General features: G+C 38.8%; 1 protein-coding gene across 4 annotated transcripts in view; it reads right to left on the bottom strand.

Annotated features, from left to right (window-relative positions):
• Positions 1-20588, bottom strand: part of CDC42SE2 (CDC42 small effector 2) — a 79620-nt gene that overhangs the window by 31421 nt on the left and 27611 nt on the right. For 2 of the 4 annotated variants that reach the window (XM_045550712.1, XM_045550715.1), the window contains exon 3: positions 3927-4246. In XM_045550712.1, the coding sequence (XP_045406668.1) occupies positions 3927-3980 (54 nt within the window). In that variant the 5' untranslated portion in view covers positions 3981-4246. Of the gene's footprint in view, positions 1-3926; positions 4247-5143; positions 5308-20588 lie in introns of all 4 variants that reach the window. The other 2 variants (XM_045550713.1, XM_045550714.1) reach the window with 2 other exon arrangements.

The following is a 20588-nucleotide window of genomic DNA, read 5'->3' as shown; positions in this document are numbered from 1 at the left end:
TGAGGGTGCACAGAAAACTGCTGCTCCCAAAACGAGAGAGACCGGCAGGCAGACACAGAGAACCATGACTCAGCCAGAACAGAAACCCACAAGCAGAAACTCTGCAGGACCCAGTACCAGGGCAGGGAAATCCAAACTGTAATTTATGACTAGCTGGAGGCTCAGCATGGACAAGTTTAAGAGTTAAAAACTCCAGGGGAGCCTGGTCTTAGGCAGGCCCCCACACGTCTGTGGGTTTTACCTCCAAGAACTGTCGTACCAGGTTCCCACAGTGAAGGTCAGAGAAAATCTCCTGTGCCTCAGCAAACGGAGGGGAAGGCAGCCATGGTGAAACACACCAGAGCATTCTGTTCTCCTAGTAAGGCTGGCCCTCGAGAGAAACTTTCACCAGAGCCTAACTAACCGGGTTTTACCAAAAACTAACCATGTTGGGGGAAGGGAAATAAATATCCAACTCCAGTCTGCTCCAGCCTTTTTGTCTTACTTGGGGGTAGAAACAAAACAAAACTGAGAAGCACTTTTGTGTAGGTCACAGCAAGGGGCACAGATTCACTGACAATCTGAGACCTAATCATAGCACTATACAATGTCTCTCCTTCCCCCACACGTTTCCACACACCTACACGGCTCCCATATAACAGGATGACAAAAGAAACAAGTGCCTTATTAGTCTCAAACTCAAAGACAAGAGAGGACAAACATAAGGGCACAAGAGCAAACTTTATCCTCCAACACCTAAAGGTACAGTAAATAGTAAAACAGCCTAAACCCCAACCAGATAAACATAAAACCTCACAATAAATGCCTATTTACCATGGCGCCTTTTACCCAGTATATTATCATGTTCAACAAAAATTTACAAGGCATACTTAATATGGCAATAGGACTCAAGTGTTCCACAATCTTTTAAAACACTCTTGAAAATGTAATCTTTGATAACTTCATCGATTATAAAAAGTCAGGATAAACAAGAATATTCAGCCAACACTAGCACTATTCAACATTATACTAGAGGTCTTAGTTAATTCAGTTAAGATTCCAAAAGGATAAACAGGTTAAATATCAGAAAACAACTAAAAAATGCCACTATTTGGAGATATTTAACCAGGCACAGCAGTGCATGCCTGTAGTCCCAGCTACTTGGGAGGCTGAGGACGGAGGATCACCTGCATCCCGGTGTTTGAAGACCAGCCTGGGCAACATAGCAAAATCCCATCAGAAAAAAGAAAATGATAATAATAATAAAAATAAAATTTAAAAAACTAATTCAAGTGTTCAGTAAGGTGTCTGGATTAAAAATTAGCATATAAAAATTATTAGGTTCCTATATACTAGTAATAATCAGTTAGGAAAATATAAAAATAGGACTTCAAATAGTTAAAAAAAAAATTCATAAAATACCTAGAACAAATCTAACAAGAACTATGCAAACTTACAAAATAAAATTTTACAACTTCACCAAAAGAATATGAGACTGGGCGCTGTGGCTCATGCCTATAAACCTAGCACTTTGGAAGGCTAAGGCAAGAAGATTGCTTGTGCTCAGAAGTTCAAGACCAGTGTGAGCATGAGCGGGACCCTGCCTCTACAAAAAATAGAAAAATTAGCTGGGCACGGTGGCACGTGCCTGTAGTCCCAGCTACTTGGGAGGCTGAGGCAGGAGAATTGCTTGACCCCAGGAGTTTGAGGTTGCAGTGAGCTATAATCACACCACTGCACTCTAGCCAGGGCAAAAGAGTCAGACCCTGTCTCAAAAAAAAAAAAAAAAAAAAAAACTATGAAAAGATCTACATAAATGAAGATATATGCCATGCTTCCCAGTGGGACTACACAAGATTCTAAGGATTCAATTCTTACCTAATTACTCTCTAAATTCAATGCAATCACAAAGAAAACACTATAAGGTTTCAAATATGCATTATGAAATATCACAAAGAAATATAAAGAACATAATAAAGATACATGTAACCATGATCTAGCTCAAAAAAATAGGACATTACCCATACAATTAAAAAAGAGCTATGAAGAGTTGCCCCGTGAGACAGGAAAACATATCAAATAACTGCAGCAATTAAAAAAGGTACTGGCATAGGTATAAACACATGTACCAACCGAACAGATTTCAGAAATGGACTCTTAAATGAAAATGTAATATATATAATAAAGGTGACATTTCAAATCACTAATAGAAAGACTGGCTATTTAGCATACTGTCTTTAGACAGCTGATTAACATGAAAAAAGTCAGACCACCCTCACACCACACAAATTAATCAACCTTCCATTCCACTTGGGTCAAAGAGTTAAATGTAAAAAGCAAAATTAAAAAACTAGTATAAAAAATAGGGTAGTAGGCCTTTAAAATACAACAGCAGTGAAGGTATTCTTAAGGAAAACTTTTCTACGATGAAAAACTTCACAAAGTTAAAAAGCTGGCTGATATGCTGAGAGAAACACCTATAACAAAAGATAGTATTCTTAACCACAATATAGGTACGGAGCTGCAAAAACAAAGTCAAACAACCCAATCAAAAACTGTAAAGGCAACAAAGAGGCAACTCGATCAAAGAGGAAAGATACAAATTTACACTAAATATACGAAAAAATTTTTAACTTCCCTAGTAATCAGGTAAGTACAAAATCAAGTAACATGTATATAAATTATGACCATCAAGTAAAAAATTAAATATTATATGTCTGTCACAAATACTAAAGACTTTTTAATAATACAAATGATTTCAATTTAAGCATGAAATATCTCTGAGATTATACTGTTAAATGCAAGTGACAGAATATGTAGCATATAAAAACATTTACTTAAAAACAATGAAACCTATATAAATATGTATGTATGCATTCACTGAGAGATGCCAATCTCCAAAAGAAATTTCACCTGGGAATCAGTGATCTAGGGGAAAGCGGCAAAAAGGATCACTTTCTAAATTTTGTCTGTTATGCTACGTGAATTTTTGTGATAAAAATTAATTTGTATGCATTCAATTACATTTTTAAAATTTAATCCTTATTCTTCCTTTTATGTTGTTACAAATGTAAATAAAATAGAAAATACAAATTTATTTGTTCAGCCAGCCAGCCAGCCAGCCAATCAGCTGGCATATATACCTACATTCTCCAAAGTATTATATATGATCCTGAAGATACAAAGGAAATATGGTCAGGACCCCTACAGAATTCAAAATGTGGTGGAGAGACTGTAGAACAGCTATTTACTGTACAATAACAAAAAAATGAACTAAAGGTCTATAAGAATATAGATGAGGAATTATCTAAGGCTGGGGAAGATTTTATACAGGTGACATTTGGTTTAGGCATCTTAAAAGATGAACAAGAATGTGCAGACTGGGGGATAGGAGTTTGGTCTAGATACCAACATGTGAGTGGTTAGGAGGGACTCGGGACAAAAGTGGGGCATGCACCAAAGCAGTCAGTCAAGACCACTTACAATATATATGACTTTGCGCAAAAAACTGAACCTGTTTCACTTGGAAAAAGGGCCCTCAGGAGCTGCTGTGTGGAAAATAACACGGCAAGTTCAGAACGGGAGGGCAGTCTGGCTGCCTCACCCCCCACTCACTGATTTCGAAGACTGACTTAGCTATTTTACCTCAGTTATCGTCTCCTTTCTCGCTCACTACTGCTCTAGAAGCTGTCTGTCTGGCAAGAACACCACCTTCTCAGTCATGTACACTGAATGGTCTAGCACAGTTCTTGACACACTGCTTACTCAAAAAAAACATTAATTTAAAAAACAACAACAACAGATGTTAGGAGTTCCACTGAACTATTCTGTGTGACACTCCCTAGAACTGCCCTGCAATTACTGCCAGGGTCCGCATTCCTGGCCTGACAGCCAGTGGCATGTTTCATGAGCACCCGACCCCACGCGTGCACAGACTCCATACTCACAGGCTGAGGCTGTTCTGCGATACAGCAGTTGAAGCACAACCAGAACTCACTCATGCTTACAGTCCACGGTGTAAACGAGCACCAGTGAAGATTCCAAATCTCAACTCAGGAAGTTCCACAAAATACGCTCCAGTGATGCAAAATGATAATCTTATTATTTCACTGTGTCTTTTGTTCCTGGAAGCCAAGTATCTTATACAGTCAACTGAATAAAGAAAAAGATTGTTTCCTTTCTTTGCTTCTGGTTCTACAGACTCATTTCTGAACCACCAGGAAGGTATAAAAATTCTTGTCTTGACCCAGAGCCTATACCAGGTAATCTAGGAGAAAAAGAAAAAGTAGAAGAAAATAAGTTAATTTTCCTTGTTCTTGAAAGCTTTTACTTCTTAAATCTATGATAAAATTAAGAGTAAATATTACCCAAAAAAGTAAACACTGAAAAAAAAAAAATCAAGATTTTAACTGACACTCATTCAACAAATTAATTTTTGAGCACCTTTTGAGTGTCGACTGCTAGGGATACAGCAGTCAAAGTACACAGAAATTCTTGCATTCATGGAGCATCTTATTTTATGACCACAAAAGTATGCATTATTTTAATAAGTTGATTTTTTAAAACCACTAATTAGAACACTATGATTACAACATATAAGTTTCTAATTCCAAGAAAAAATACTCATCATTTTCATATAGGTTTCTTCAGTTGAGTCCTTTATTCTCATAGACAACTCAGTAATTGACAAAGCAATGAATCCTGAGAAGTCAGATAATCAAGCAGCTACGGCTCGTCAAAAACTATAAATAAAATTATCACCTTATCCAATGAAATTAGAATTGTACATGAAAGATGGATAAGGGTTGAGTTAGGCTTCCTTTTCTGAATCGAGCCATTACACTCCTGCCCCCACCATCACCACTGGGATGAGTGTCAGTCAAGATATTTTCTTCCACCACGGCAAACCAAGCTGAGTCGATGAGAATCCTTGGTCAGGCAATTTCCTACCTGCAACTGCACAAAGTGTAAACCTACTTTTTCTTCCCAACTGCCAAGTTGTTGACTTTAAGGACTTTAAGGACATCCTCAAAGTCAACAATGCTCTAACCTCATGCAGAAGATGGTTCTGAAATAATGCTGACAAGGAGAGACAAAAGAGGAAGTCCAGATGACAGAAATCCCTGGTTCTAGTCATCCCTAAAGAACAGTTTGACCTGCATACCTTAGGATAGGCCTGAAGCTATGTTGAAGCAGGTTTATGTCACTTACAGCCACTACAAGCGTCAAGTGAAGATGTCCAACAGACAGCTGGATATACAGGTCTGAAGCCAAGGAGAAGTCCTGGAATCATCAGCAGATTGTGACTGAAGCAGTGAATGCTGATCTCTAGGGAAAACAGTATCATGAGAAGCAAAGAGACCTCTGAAGAAGAGCAGCATTTAAATGATGGGTAGAAACCAGACATGGTGGCTCACGCCTGTAATCCCAGCACTTCGGGAGGCCGAGGGAGAAGAACTGCTTGAGACCAGGAGTTTGAGACCAGCCTGGGCAGCATAGCAAGACCCTGTCTCCACAAAAAAATTTAAAAATTAGCCAGGCGCAGTGGCACATGCCTGTAGTCCCAGCTACTCTGGAGGCTAAGGCTGGAGGACTGCTTAAGCCCATAAGTTCAAGAATGCAGTGAGCTATGTACTGTACACATAGCTGTACCACTGTACTACAGCCTGGGTGACAGAGCAAGAGACTTTACCTCTTAAAAAAGGAGGAAAAAAAAAAGAAGGAAGGAAGATAGGTAGAGAAAGATAAGTCTACAAGGGAGATTCGGTTGTTATCAGAGGGAGAGAGAGAGAAAGGGAGGTGAAAAACCAGTTAAATATGGTATCACTAGAGCCTCTTTTGAAGAGGAAGTGGGTAACAGTATTATCTGCCAATGAGATAGGAAAGACTGAGAAAAGTCCATCCGACTGCAGCAAACAGATACTTGGTGGCCTCAGCTACAGCGGTTTCTGTGAAGGAGCAAACACGGCTGACGAGTGAGTGCAGGGCAAGCAGCGGAGTCAGCAAGTGCAGACAATGTCTGCAAAAAAGGACAGAAAGTTTAGTGAGTAGGCTGGTCGGCAGAATGAGGAACTATGCTTGAAATGAAAAGATCAAAGACCAAAAATGTGTTAATTTGAATATCCAAAACACTGTTAACATTTTTGTCCCAAGTGGTAAAATATAAATCACTTATTTATAAATTTTTGAAAAAGACCTCATACATTTATAAGCTTTGCCAACTATAAATAACAACCATATTACAGGATCACAGAACCATGAACATTAAATGAGATTAAATTCCTCCCTTTTGCTTTCTCCAAAGCCATGACTCTAAATCTGGTAAGACAGAAACGGCAGTTATTTTTATATTTATATAAATCAAGATCTTTAGTGAAGACAAATGCACGTATGCTTAATGTCACAAATCTAGGTAGTAATGAGGCATAAATCTGGGAACCTGATTCCACAGAGTCCAGGGGACAGGTGTTCTAACATGTTATAAGAAAACGACATGTTTGTATTTAAGCATATGTTCAAGGAATATCAGAATGAAGAAAAAATTACATCCTTGCCATAATTAAAATTCAGAACCTGGAATGCTTACTTTAAGCAGGGATGAACACTTCTTATCTCATCCAAACTCTAACCCAAGGAAGTGGCAGTCTCTTTGTCCACTGAGTTGGGTAAACACTGTGAAGTTTTATAACCTCAAAAGAACATTATGTTTCACTTATTTCCTTTTTTTTTTTTTTTTTGAGAGACAGAGTCTCGCTCTGTTGCCCAGGCTAGAGTGAGTGCCGTGGCTTCAGCCTAGCTCACAGCAACCTCAAACTCCTGGGCTTAAGTGATCCTACTGCCTCAGCCTCCCGAATAGCTGGGACTACAGGCATGCGCCCCCATGCCCGGCTAATTTTTTCTATATATATTTTTAGTTGGCCAGATAATTTCTTTCTATTTTTAGTAGAGACGGGGGTCTCGCTCTTGCTCAGGCTGGTCTCGAACTCCTGACCTCGAGCGATCGGCCCACCTCGGCCTCCCAGAGTGCTGGGATGACAGGCGTGAGCCACCACGCCCGGCCTGTTTCACTTATTTCCTCCATTCAATCTTAGCAAGAATGTAAGAGGAAAGGGTTAAATTCACAATATAATGAGCACTATTTCAGTGCTGCTATTTAAGTTTAGCTTCACCCTAGATCACAGACCTTGGTCATTTAAAAAGTCACTGCGAAATGAAATCTCTTTTTAACCAATTCTATGAAAACAAATAGGCCTTTGTTTGAAACTGAAAATTTCTTATGCTCATCATTGTTGTAGCACATACAGATATGATGAAGCTACTCTGATGTTTTCAAATCTGTTTGGTTTATTCCATCAATATCACATTTTTCTATTTACATAAAAAGCTAGGCAATTTTCTTTTTATTTATAAATTACCTTTGCCAGAAACAACCTTCAAATACTCATTTTACATTGGAAGGTGATGCATATTCTTTTTTCCTCCTTTTTAACAAAGTGCTCCTTCTGTTTAGTGCTTAAAATAAATAAATGGCTTCCCACTTTACAATACATACTAAATACTTCACAATCTGCATTTCCCCAAACAAATTTTCTTCCCATTAAAGTAAAGCTATTTATTTTGTGATCTTTAAAAAACGTACATTTTCCCAGTCCCATGCACTATTTTGAGAGTGAAATTCACAATACTTCCTCTTTCATTCTGTCTAGTTCAAGAATGACTGTTTAAAGAGCAGTAATTTGTGCTTCCATGTATTCCCACCTACATAACAGATCTGCCTAAAATGTATTTTCAAACCAAGGTTATGCGTGCAACTCCATGGGTTTTTATCTGTTAAGTAAATATATTCATCTTACTAATAAAACCTTTTAAACATGCCTTGGAATGTGCTATCAATACATTTTCTATCCTCTTTTCTAAACAAACTTCCTTTTTTAGGATTATTTCCCAAAAGTATATATACTTAGAACATATTTATATATAAACGCCTTCAGAGAAGTACTGAATTCTTCACAAAAACTTTCAACACTACCATAATAATTATAATAATACTTACTTTCACTTCTTGAGCTGAAAGTTGCTTTAAACGTGACCATTAAAAACCTTATACCTTTTGAAATCTTTAGATAACAGAAGGAGTGTCACTCTGGGATAATATCAACATCTACACTTGGCTTTGAACACAGCTCAGCACATTCCACACGTAACTAAGGGGTCAGACGGGTCTACAGCACAAGACAGTATTTCACCAACTCAGATTCATAAGACATAAGATTTTAGAAATGGAGGACACCTCTGAAGATGACATCATGGAACTTGCTCACTAAACAGCCTGAGGTGAATTATCCAAGGCCACTCAGCAAGTGACTGACAGGGCTTCCCTGAATTAAAAGCTCAGTCTCTTGACTTCCGCGATTGGCACGAGAGAAAAGTGTAGTAGTATCCTCTGGTCAAAATACTAACCAACATCAGTCCTCCCCCCATTTCTCCTACCTAAATCAAATGCTAGAGACATAAGTTTTCTCCCTGTGTGAACAGTTTTGCTGCAAAAGTGCTTTTTAGGTCAACTTCCAAACAAAAAAGTAGTTAAGCCTTGATTTGAAAAACTGGACAATCAGTTCAAGTACCAAGCATGCTCAGTTTGTAAGAAACTGAATCAAAAGTTCAGAATTCAGACTCTAAAAGCTCTGTGGCAGTTACAGTACTTTGCTAATTTAGCTTAGGCAAGTGACAAGCTCTACCATCCTCAGATTTCTCAGTTATAAAATAGAATGCTGGCTGGGCGCGGTGGCTCACACCTGTAATCCTAGCACTCTGGGAGGCCAAGGCGGGTGGATCGCTTGAGGTCAGGAGTTCGAGACCAGCCTGAGCGAGAGTGAGACCTTGTCTCTACTAAAAATAGAAAGAAATGATCTAGACAACTAAAAATATATATAGAAAAAATTAGCCAGGCGTGGTGGGGCATGCCTGTAGTCCCAGCTACTCGGGAGGCTGAGGCAGGAGTTTGAGGATTGCTTGAGCCCAGGAGTTTGAGGTTGCTGTGAGCTAGGCTGATGCCACGGCACTCACTCTAGCCCGGGCAACAGAGGGAGACTGTCTCAAAAAAAAAAAAAAAAATAGAATGCTGCATTGCCATTTCACATGTCTGAAATAAGGATTAAATTAGACAACACTGCATATGTTATAAAGAGCAATACAGGTAAGTATCCCTCATCCAAAATATTTGGGGCCGAAAGTGTTTTTGATTTCAGTTTTCATAGTTTAGAATATTTGTATGACTAACCCTGGTGAGCATCCCAAATCTGAAAATTCCATCTGAAATGCTCCAATGAGCATTTCCTTTGAGTATTATGGCAGGGCTCAAAAAGGTTCTGGAACATTTCGGATTTCAGATTTTCAGACCTGGGATGCTTAACCTGTATTGATATAAGATGCTTTTATTTGTTATCAGAATTAATATGGTAAATAGCACTATTCTGGCATAGCATAAACAGGTAATTTGCTGTAGTAATTATATGCATAAATGTACTGATTCAAATTTTCTTTTGATTTCTTCCCAGAATTACCTAGCCTCTTGCTTCAATCTTGACTACTACTGCTCTCTAGGCATATTCCCTAGGTTCCTTTCCTAAATTGGATGCTGCTTCTAAAAATGTCTCCCTCTTCTTTTCATTTTCTCAGCCTATTTTGTAGAATCACATACTCCAGTGGCTTCCTAAGAAAGGGTACACAGAAGGAAAATGTTTCAGTTTCTTGCATTTGACAACTGACTGGTCATTTGGTTGAATATAGAACACCAAATTAAAAATCTTTCCTTCAGGATTTTTAAGGTACTGTTTCACTATCTGCTAACTTTCAGAGTGGCTGCGACTAAGTCTAGTGACATTCTAATTTTCTTTCCTCTGTGTGTGATGTACTTCCCCTCTGGAAAGGTAAAAGATTTTTTTCCTTTACCTTGGAATTCTCAAATTTCGTAAAGGTATGACTTGGTTTGGTCCTTTTTCATCATTGTACTGGCGTCTGGATGAGCCCTTTCAAACTAGAGAACAGTACCCTTTAGTTCAGGAAAGTAACAGTATTTTCCTGAGTATAGCAGAGGGTTGTAAAAATAAAACACAAACCCTATGCTAAAATAAAACCCTATGTTATACAATATCATAGCGTAGTTGTGAAAATAAAATACTTAGCACACAGTAAGTGCACAATGATTTTGATGATTAATATATTTACCAATTTATTTGATTACCATTGCTTCTTGCCTCTCAATCCTTACTTTTAAGTCCAGCTTTCTTCTTCATAAAGTACATGCTTCAACAACTTTTTCAATAGTAGGTACTTTTTAATAGTTATGTGCAGGCGGTAAGCTTCTCAGTTGTTTGTCTAAAATTATAGTTTTTAATTTTAATTTTGAAATAAATTCAAACTCCCAGAAGAGCTGCTAAAATAGAACAGAAATCTCCAATGTATCCTTCACCCAGACACACTGCTAACAGAGTGTCTATACAGCAGTCCCCCGTTATCCATGGGCAATAAATTCCAAGACTCCCAATAAAAGCCTGAAAGCACAGATAACATACCGAACCTTACACATGCTGTTTCTTCCTGTACATTAACAGGCAGGTAGAGTACACAGAGCGGATACACTGCCCGAGGGCATGCCCATGCCCCAGGTGGGATGGAGCAGGATGGCGTGAGATTCATCATGCTACTCACAACAGCATGCAATTTAAAACCTAATGAATTGTTAATTTCTGAAATTTTCCATTTAATATGTTCAGACTGTGGTTGGATCACAGGTAACTGAAACCAAAGACAGCGAAACCACAGATAAGAAGGAACTACTGTGTTTTGCCCTTAACCTTGCGTGATAATTTAGCTAAGTATAGAATTCTTGACCAATAGTGCTTTTCCTTCAGTTCTTTGCAGATATTATTCTCACCTCTACTGTTGATGAGATGTTGACTTTCAAGCTAATTCTTGGTCCTTTGCATATAAAATTGTAAGCCAGGTATGGTGGCACACACCGGTAGTCCCAGCTACCCAGAAGACTGAGGGAAGGGAGGCTTGAACCCAGGAGTTCAGGACCAGCCTGGGTGATATAAACAGAACCCTATCTCAAAAAAATATCTTTTTCTTTATGGATATTTTGAAGATTGCCTTGAATTTGGCTTTAATTTCATAGAATCTCTAGTTTCAGATTTATTTTTATTTATTTAGTACTCTTTCACCTGTTTTTACTCTGCTATTTAACCCATCTATTACTTTTTCCCTCAGCTACTGACTTTTATTTCAATGAATCATGATCTTAATTTTAATAAGCCCTATTTGGTTCTTTTGCAAATTCACCTACTGTAGTGTCTTAGTCTTTTATTTAGACATTTTAAATAGACTTAGTGTTTTTCTGATTTTATTCTGTTAAATCAATTCATAATCTAATTATCTTTTTTGGATTATCTGCTGACTCTCCTTTATGGTTGGGCTGTTTCCTTATTATGAATTTACCTTGATAGGGGGATTGTTTTCCTGTGCAAATCCAGGGTGCCTGTGTAAGGAAGCACCCCCTAAAGAGAAGCTTGCATTTGCTACTGCTTAGAAATTCACAAAGTGAAGTAAAAATTTTAATTCCTTGGCTTGGGGTTCTTGTATACATTCATATTACACACTGGTATGTAGGTACAAGCTTGGAAAGGCAGGATGGTGTAGTAGTTTAGAATTTAAGATTCTGAAACTAGACAGATGAAGTTCAAATTCTGGATTCTTCTACTCACTAGCTTTATGATCTTGGGCAGGGTCCTCAGTATGGCCCAGTTTGCTGTTCTATAAAATGGAGATTATAAATAGTATCTACCTCAGAGATTTATGTGAGGATTAAATGTATAAATTTAGATTGCTTAGAAGTGAAGTCTCTACAACTTCATTTTCCAACAGGATGGGGGTTCTCTGCCTCATTTCCATCACAGTCCACAGGTTCTTTAACGAATACCTGTTGTGGTGGTAGATAGTTCAAAGTTTTGAGCAGAATGCCCTGTCTCTGAAACATTAGCCACCTAGAGTCCCATCCATCATGCCACACCATTTCTAGTGGGGATACGTAAAAAGAAAGCTAGAGTTAGGACTATGACGTAGACTTGAGGAACTGACGGCATCCATCTGGCTGCCATTTGGACCATCGATGACGACATGCTACAAAGGCTCCAGGATGAGTCAGACCACAGGACTGCCATGTGCTGGTATTACACAACAGATGCCTACTGAGCACTGCAGAAGTAACTGTGGTTGTTCCTGTACATGTTTGTGACTACTTGTTCATGTACAACATAGTTACTAAATAATAAATTTTTTAAACATTCATGCCTTTTTGTATCACCCTATGTAGTCAGAATCCTGGACAATATTGGAGAAAAAAGTTTTTAATGTGGTATGTGATGGGATCTTCACTTTCACCTTCAAAGGAAAGCCTGTAATAATGGAAAGCCTTGATAATGATGTTACGATGAGGAAGATTTTAGAAACAGAAAATACTGATCAGTAATCAAAGTACAGGGACCATTTCTGGTCTATACACTTAAATCACAGTGGGTCAAATGAGAAAGTCAATATTCTTGGATTCTCTATTCTCTTTCTGTATGGTTTACACTGAAAAAAAAAAAAAAGAAAGAAAGAAATCTGTGATCAAAAATCTCCCCAGATTATAAAGAAAAGTCCAACTAGATTATAAACTGCTCATGTGGGAAAAAAAATTTCAGTGCTAATCATGCATTATACTATGTACTTTGGCAAATATTATCTCATTTAATTTTTACAATCCTAAGAGGTATTATCATTACTTTGGAAATGAAGAAACCACAGCTCAGACACATAAAGTAACTGAACATAGACCATTACCTTTATATTCTTTTTTAAGGTCTAGTTCAGTGTTACCTTAAATTGTAATTATTTATGATATACTGATTGTCATAAGCTCTGTCAAAGTAAAATCCAAATTATCACTGTATCTTTTATTGCATTTAACATGGTAACTTGTTCCTGTACTTACAAATAAATAGTTAATGAATTAATTTCAACATAAAAAATATACACAGTACTACAGAATTTCCATGGAATCTGACAATGGAAAAACCTACATTCAAAACTAGATTCTAACACTTATTAGATAAGTAGCATTAATCAATAGCCTCTTTGAATGGAAGTGCTCACTTATGAAAATTATACCACTTTTGCAGGACTGCTCTAAGGCAGAGCTTCTCAACCTCAGTGCTACTGACGTTTCATCCAGATAACTGTTGGGGGAACCGCCCTGTGCGTTATAAGATACTGAGCAGCATCTCTGTCTTCCATCCACTAGATGCCAGTAGCACCGCTCCCCACAAGTTGTGACAACCAAAAATGTCTCCAGACACTTCCAAATGCCCCTGGGGAGTCATTCCCCCACTTGAAATTCATACTGTAGGGAAAAATATTATAAAAATGAACTAAAAAAGAAATATATGATATCCCTCTACTCCAAAGAATCCCCTTCAGATAGGAGGAACAAAGAAAAGATTCCCTGAGCCAAACGTCCAAGGACATTCTCCCAAAAGCAACAATCAGGAATACAAAATTCTAACAACCTTATGTGGTATATTAAGATGACTGCAAATTCTTGGTTATTCCTCCAACGGAGAGAGAAAGTCAAATTCCTTTACACTGAATGCAGGTGTCCTTAGTGACTTACTTGATTATAGAATAAGGCTTGGAACTTATAAGGTCATAAAAAGCCTTGTAGCTTCTGCTCAGAGGTCCAGCTACCCTAAGACCGCCATGCTGGGAGGGCCACGCATAGGCACATGCGTTAGCAGTCCCAGCTGAACCCAACCTTCCAGTCTCCCTGGCCAAGACATGCGAATAAAGCCACTTAGAATCCCCCAGTCCAGCCCACCTGCTAGCTGAATACCACTGAATGTCCTTTGTTGATGCTAGGTTTAAAAGAAGAAGTGCCAATACCTGCCGAAATTCCTGACCTTCAAAAATGAGAGATAAAGAATTGCTCGTTAAAACCACTAAGTTCTAAGATAGTTTGTTATATGGCAATAGATAACAGCAACCCTTACATGATTATTTTCATTTAGTTTGTATATATTTTGTTTGCATATAGTTTTTAATTAAAGACTTTCATGTTTTTGAGGAAATCTTTGTGTAACTATCCTTATTGGCCCAAATGAGGTCATCCATCCTATCAAGATGACAAACTGTCACAGGCTTCTGGTCCCAATAGAATCAACCCTGGGAAGGAAAAAACATGGAAGTAAATCCAGATTCCAGCAACAGTAATAGAATCAGAACAAAAACAGAAACTGCTGGAGATACCAGAAGCTGCACTGAACTTATCTGAGATGAAACTGGTGACCAGAAGCAAAGGGCAGCAGAGGTCGGAGTTAAAAGACAGATTAGCTAAAAGCTTTCTTGAATTCTGCCCTTGCCTCTCCTTTGATTGTCCCTTCACCACAGAAATTAGCAGCAACAGCCTAGATGTCTTCGGCGGCAAGACAAAATCCAGACAACACAAAAGCCCTATGGGGGAAAGCTGTGGAAACAGGTACCGTGCCCCTTGGCATTCACCCTTCCTGCCCCTATTCGTGCTCCCACAGCAAGGGCCAGGGGTACGGAGCTGACAGTGAATTATGATCTAAGGACACTACCTCTTCCCAATATTACTCATTCTGAGAGTGTAAGAAGCAAACCCTAATCAGAAGTTGCCTGATGCAGCATCAGCCAAGAGGAAACTCAACAGCACTTCAGTGGTGCCAAGCGGCTCACTGACCTGAGACTCAAGTTCTTCCTCTCCTTAAACTCCCCTGGACTGACACAAACTTCCAATAGACATTAGATTAAGTAATACCTCCCCAAGGGATATAGACAAATAGATACATCTGGAGCATAAAACTACTGTAAAAGACATATGACACACTAAACAATTTATGCCATCTGAAGTAGAATTATTGGAACAGAGAATCCAAGAATATACCCCTAAGAAGTCAATGAGAGATGTAAGCACTACGAAACCAAAACAAGAAACAATGAAAAATAATCAAGTAGAAATATTGAGCATGAAAAAGAGACAATATCCAGATAATAGGAGTTTCAGAAGGAGGGAAGAAATAAAGCATTTCAAGAAATAATGAGGAGCCTGAGCAAGAGCGAGACCCCCTCTCTACTAAAAATAGAAAGAAATTATCTGGACAACTAAAAATATATATAGAAAAAATTAGCCGGGCACGGTGGCACATGCCTGTAGTCCCAGCTGCTCGGGAGGCTGAGGCAGAAGGACTGCTTAAGCCCAGGAGTTTGAGGTTGCTGTGAGCTAGCCTGACGCCACGGCACTCTAGCCAGGGCAAAAGAGCGAGACTCTGTCTCAAAAAAAAAGAAAGAAAGAAATAATGAGGGTAACTTTCCCAGAATTAAAGATAAAAGAAGTCAATATTATAAGGGCTCAAAAAGCCAAATAACAGAGGAAACTATTCCTAGAAAATTTAAGATTACCAAAGAAAAAATTTGAAAAGACTGAAAGAAAAGACTAGACCAATGCCAAAGCAAAAGAATAAGATTAATATTACATATCACAGTAAGTAACACTGGATACAAGATGGAGTAACCCAAATTCACAATCCATACTTTTTGAAGCAAGGGTTTTTTTCAGAATTTAAAATTGCTATAGCTTGAATGTACCCTCCAAAAGGCATGTGTTGGAAACTCAATATCCAATGCAACAGTATCGGGACTAACGATCAGCCCTCACAGATGGATTCATGCTGGCCCTGCACTGAGAGTGTGCGTCCATCAGGACGGCTAATGCAACAGTATTGGGACTAAGGATCAGCCCTCACGGATGGATCCATGCTGGCACTGCACTGAGAGTGTGCATCCATCAGGAAGGGTAAAGCAACAGTATTGGGACTAAGGATCAGCCCTCACGGATGGATCCATGCTGGCACTGCACTGAGAGTGTGCGTCCATCAGGAAGGCTAATGCAACAGTATTGGGACTAAGGATCAGCCCTCACGGATGGATCCATGCTGGCACTGCACTGAGAGTGTGCATCCATCAGGAAGGCTAATGCAACAGTACTGGGACTAAGGATCAGCCCTCACGGATGGATCCATGCTGGCACTGCACTGACAGTGTGCATCCATCAGGAAGGGTAAAGCAACAGTATTGGGACTAAGGATCAGCCCTCACAGACGGATCCATGCTGGCACTGCACTGAGAGTGTGCATCCATCAGGAAGGCTAATGCAACAGTACTGGGACTAAGGATCAGCCCTCACGGATGGATCCATGCTGGCACTGCACTGAGAGTGTGCGTCCATCAGGAAGGGTAATGCAACAGTATTGGGACTAAGGATCAGCCCTCACGGATGGATCCATGCTGGCACTGCACTGAGAGTGTGCGTCCATCAGGAAGGCTAATGCAACAGTACTGGGACTAAGGATCAGCCCTCACGGATGGATCCATGCTGGCACTGCACTGAGAGTGTGCATCCATCAGGAAGGCTAATGCAACAGTATTGGGACTAAGGATCAGCCCTCACAGATGGATCCATGCTGGCACTGCACTGAGAGTGTGCATCCATCAGGAAGGGTAATGCAACAGTATTGGGACTAAGGATCAGCCCTCACAGATGGATCCATGCTGGCACTGCACTGAGAGTGTGCATCCATCAGGAAGGGTAAAGCAACAGTACTGGGACTAAGGATCAGCCCTCACAGATGGATCCATGCTGGCCCTGCACTGAGAGTGTGCGTCCATCAGGAAGGCTAATGCAACAGTATTGGGACTAAGGATCAGCCCTCACAGATGGATCCATGCTGGCCCTGCACTGAGAGTGTGCGTCCATCAGGAAGGGTCCATTGTAAAGGGGTGAGTTCCCCGACTGCCTCACTTTCTCTCTCCCTGCTGCCCCAGCAAGATACCAGCCTCTCGATCTTGGACTTCCGATCCTCCAGAACTGTGAGCCAATAAACTTCTGGTTCATTATAAACTACCCAGTCTGTGGTATTCTGTTACAAACAGACAAAACAGACTAAGACAAGAATTTTTCAGATTTTACAAAAGTAATATGGTATATATGATATACTATGTAACATCCAGAGCAGTGTCTAAGGCACTAACCCACAATTGAACTCATTAATATTTTGAAGCAAAATCTGTAAATATGCATACTAAATGAGATGAATAAAAGCCATAAATACCCTCATGTCAGTTCAGGTTGGGTTCTTCTGCCAAATGAGCCATAAATAGCCTCATGTCAGCTTGTTGGGTTTTGTTGCCAAATGAGTTACAAAATGTCCTTTGGTTTTCAGATCTTTTTTTGATTTTGGAATTCCAGGTAAGGGATTGTTACCTCTATTTTAAAAGTCTTGAATTAAAAGAACTTTACATTTAGAATTTTACATCCAGACAAAGTATCATTCCACTATGTTAGGCAAAAATATTCTCAAGAACACAAAGCCTCAGAATGTCATATAAATCCCACTAAGCACAATCTTGGAGGAATATTGAAAAGAAAAAGAAATAGGGAGAGACAAAGCAAAAGTAGTCAAATGCCTTGATATCAAAAAAAAACTGACTTAAAATATTAGCAATACATTCACTGGGGATGGGGAGTCAGGACACACACCCAAAGAACATAAGACTGCGCTAGAGTATCTGTCATATGTGGGGGAACAAAAAGCTACTTTAAGTGTAATAAATATGCAGAAATAAACAGGAATGGGGCCGGGCGCGGTGGCTCATGCCTGTAATCCTAGCACTCTGGGAGGCCGAGGCGGGTGAATTGCTCGAGGTCAGGAGTTCGAGACCAGCCTGAGCAGGAGCCAGATCCCGTCTCTACTAAAAATAGAAAGAAATTATATGGCCAACTAAAAATCTATATAGGAAAAATTAGCCGGGCATAGTGGCGCATGCCTGTAGTCCTAGCTACTCGGGAGGCTGAGGCAGTAGGATCGCTTAAGCCGAGGAGTCTGAGGTTGCTGTGAGCTAGGCTGACGCCACGGCACTCATTCTAGCCTGGCAACAAAGCGAGACTCTGTCTCAAAAAAAAAACAGGAATGGGTCTAAAGGGCAACCACCATAAGAACAAAAATAGAAAAAAAACCTCAACCTATCCAATGAAAGGCAGGAAAGGGGGAAAAGGACCAAAAGTAAGCCTAATTAGAATAATTACAACAGAGGCCGTGGCAGAAGGATCATTTCGGGCCAGAAGTTCAAGACCAGCTTAAGCTAGAACAAGACCCCATCTCTACAAAAAACAGAAAAATTAGCTGGGCATGGTGGCATGAATCTATAGTCCTAGCTACTCCGAAGGCTGAGGCAGGAGGATCACTTGAGCCCAGGAGTTTGAGGTTGCTGTGAGCTATGATCTGATCGTGCCACTGCACTCTAGCCTGGGCGACAGAGCAAGACCCTGTCTCAAAAAAAAAAAAAAAAAAAATTACAATAATGTAAATGAGTTGAACTTGCCAATTTAAAACCAAATTAGGACAAAGATTTTATGGTAGGTTAAAAAATGATAAAGCAATACAGTCCCTACAAGAGACATATTTAAGAAAGGATACATCAGATGAGTATGAACCAAAAGAAAGCTACGGTAGCAATCATAATAAAATTTAAGGCAAAAAATATCATAAAGGACAAACTGAGATATTATATACTGATATAACAGAAATGTATCAACATCATGAACACATCCACAGCAAACAAGAAAGCTTCAATGTATGTCAGGAATAAATACCACAAATAAGGGTGTCAAAATTCAAGTGTAGTTGAGAATTTTAACATCAATTGATCAAGAAGAGAACAATATAAGCAGAGATATTGAAGACCCAGACAAAAAAACTAGAGAATACCTATTATTTTCATGAGCATACAGCATATATACAGACTGGTCATATAATAGAAAAGGCGTGCCTCAAAACACTTGAGAGGATCAATACCAGACAGACTGTATTCTCTTACAAAAATGGGATAAAATTAGAAATTAATGACAAAAAGATGTTTTTAACATCTCATGTTTGGAAACTATATAACTAGATAATTCAAATTAAAAGGTAAAAACATGTAAACATTTTTTAAAATGCTTATTAGTACTTAATGGTAATGAAAATTCAAGGCTACCCTCTAAATTGGATCAACTTGGCTGACTTGTCGTTCCCAAACCAATCACTGCGGCCAAAGGAATGGTAAAAACCACTGGGTTCTTTAAACCAAAAGATAGAATTAGGCTGATTTGTTTAGGCCACAGGAATCCACAAGTATAGTGGAAGCAGCAGGGGCAGTGGGAAGAAATCTGGTATCGTATCTGGAAGAGCAAAGAGGAGATACATGGAAGAGTATGGAGGCAACAATGCCTACAGAGCTTTAACTCCAGTTCGGCCACAATTCCCTAAGGTTAATTACTCATCATGTAATTTGGGATGGGATCTCAGTTTTCTTAGGTGAAAAATGAAAACACTATCTAAGAGTCCTTCTAGCTCTAGGAGTTTGCAATTACATCATGAAGTTTCGTTCAAGCTATAACAGGGTCTGACACATATCGGTATGTACGTACAGAATGAATGAGAAGTTTACCACGTTCAATTTGAGAGATTCTTAGGGCTATTACCTAAAACAACTAATGGATTTCCAATAGATAAATGGGAAAAGGATGCAAAATTTACAATCCACAGAGGAGAAGCTGGTAGGCTTCTTTTAAAATGTTCAAAGTTCCTAATTAAAGAAATTAAAATTAAAAACAAAAAATGCAACTACCATTTCACATCTATTCAATGAATTTTAAAATGTGGTAATCAAAAAGGGAAAGAAATAAAGAAACTACCAATTGCATACACACTGTCAGAAATTATTGAAAATGTTCACATTTAATGCATTAGTAACACTTCTGGAAATACAGAAATAATCCTGAGTAATCCAAAAGAAAGCACAATATCTATATGGACAAAAATGTTTTATTGTAGTATTTCCTATTATAATAGGAGGGAAAACCCAGATGCAACCTAACTGTATAAAAACCAGGTAAAAATGAAATTATGGTTTAATGATAGATTATATAGTCACTGTCATAGTATTAGGAGAATATATTTAATAAATTGTATTATTTAAAGGAATCTATGGAGTCCAATAACCATGCGACATTCATATTAAAACTGCTATGACCATTCAGTTTTTAAAATTAAAACCTCAAAGCTTGTTTTTAAAAATCTGACAAATTTGGTACCCTGTGTTTTGAAAACATCTAGACTTCACCAAGAATGGGCCAATAACCACGACATTTTAGATATAATTCGAAGAAATGTTAACTTCCAAGAGTATTTTATTTTTATACTAAAAGAGAACATAATATAGATACTCTTATTGAATGTGCAACTTATGACAGCTTTGGATTTTTTAAATAATAAAATGTGTGCAAAATCTTCAGCATCCACTATGCCAAAGAAAGTACTCGTCGTATTTCTACTAAATGCTTTATATTTTATCTGTTTCATTAGCTCAGCTCCACATGAGACCAGGGCCTGCCTTGATTTCTGGAATGCTGCCCCAATTCTTTTCTCCTAGGCTTTGTTGCCAGGGTTGCAGCT

The sequence above is a fragment of the Lemur catta genome, chromosome 5, assembly GCF_020740605.2.
Source record: "Lemur catta isolate mLemCat1 chromosome 5, mLemCat1.pri, whole genome shotgun sequence".
NCBI classification, from domain to species: Eukaryota; Metazoa; Chordata; class Mammalia; order Primates; family Lemuridae; genus Lemur; species Lemur catta.
Note: the sequence above shows the minus strand (reverse complement) of the source record. Positions and strands in the feature narration are given on the sequence as shown.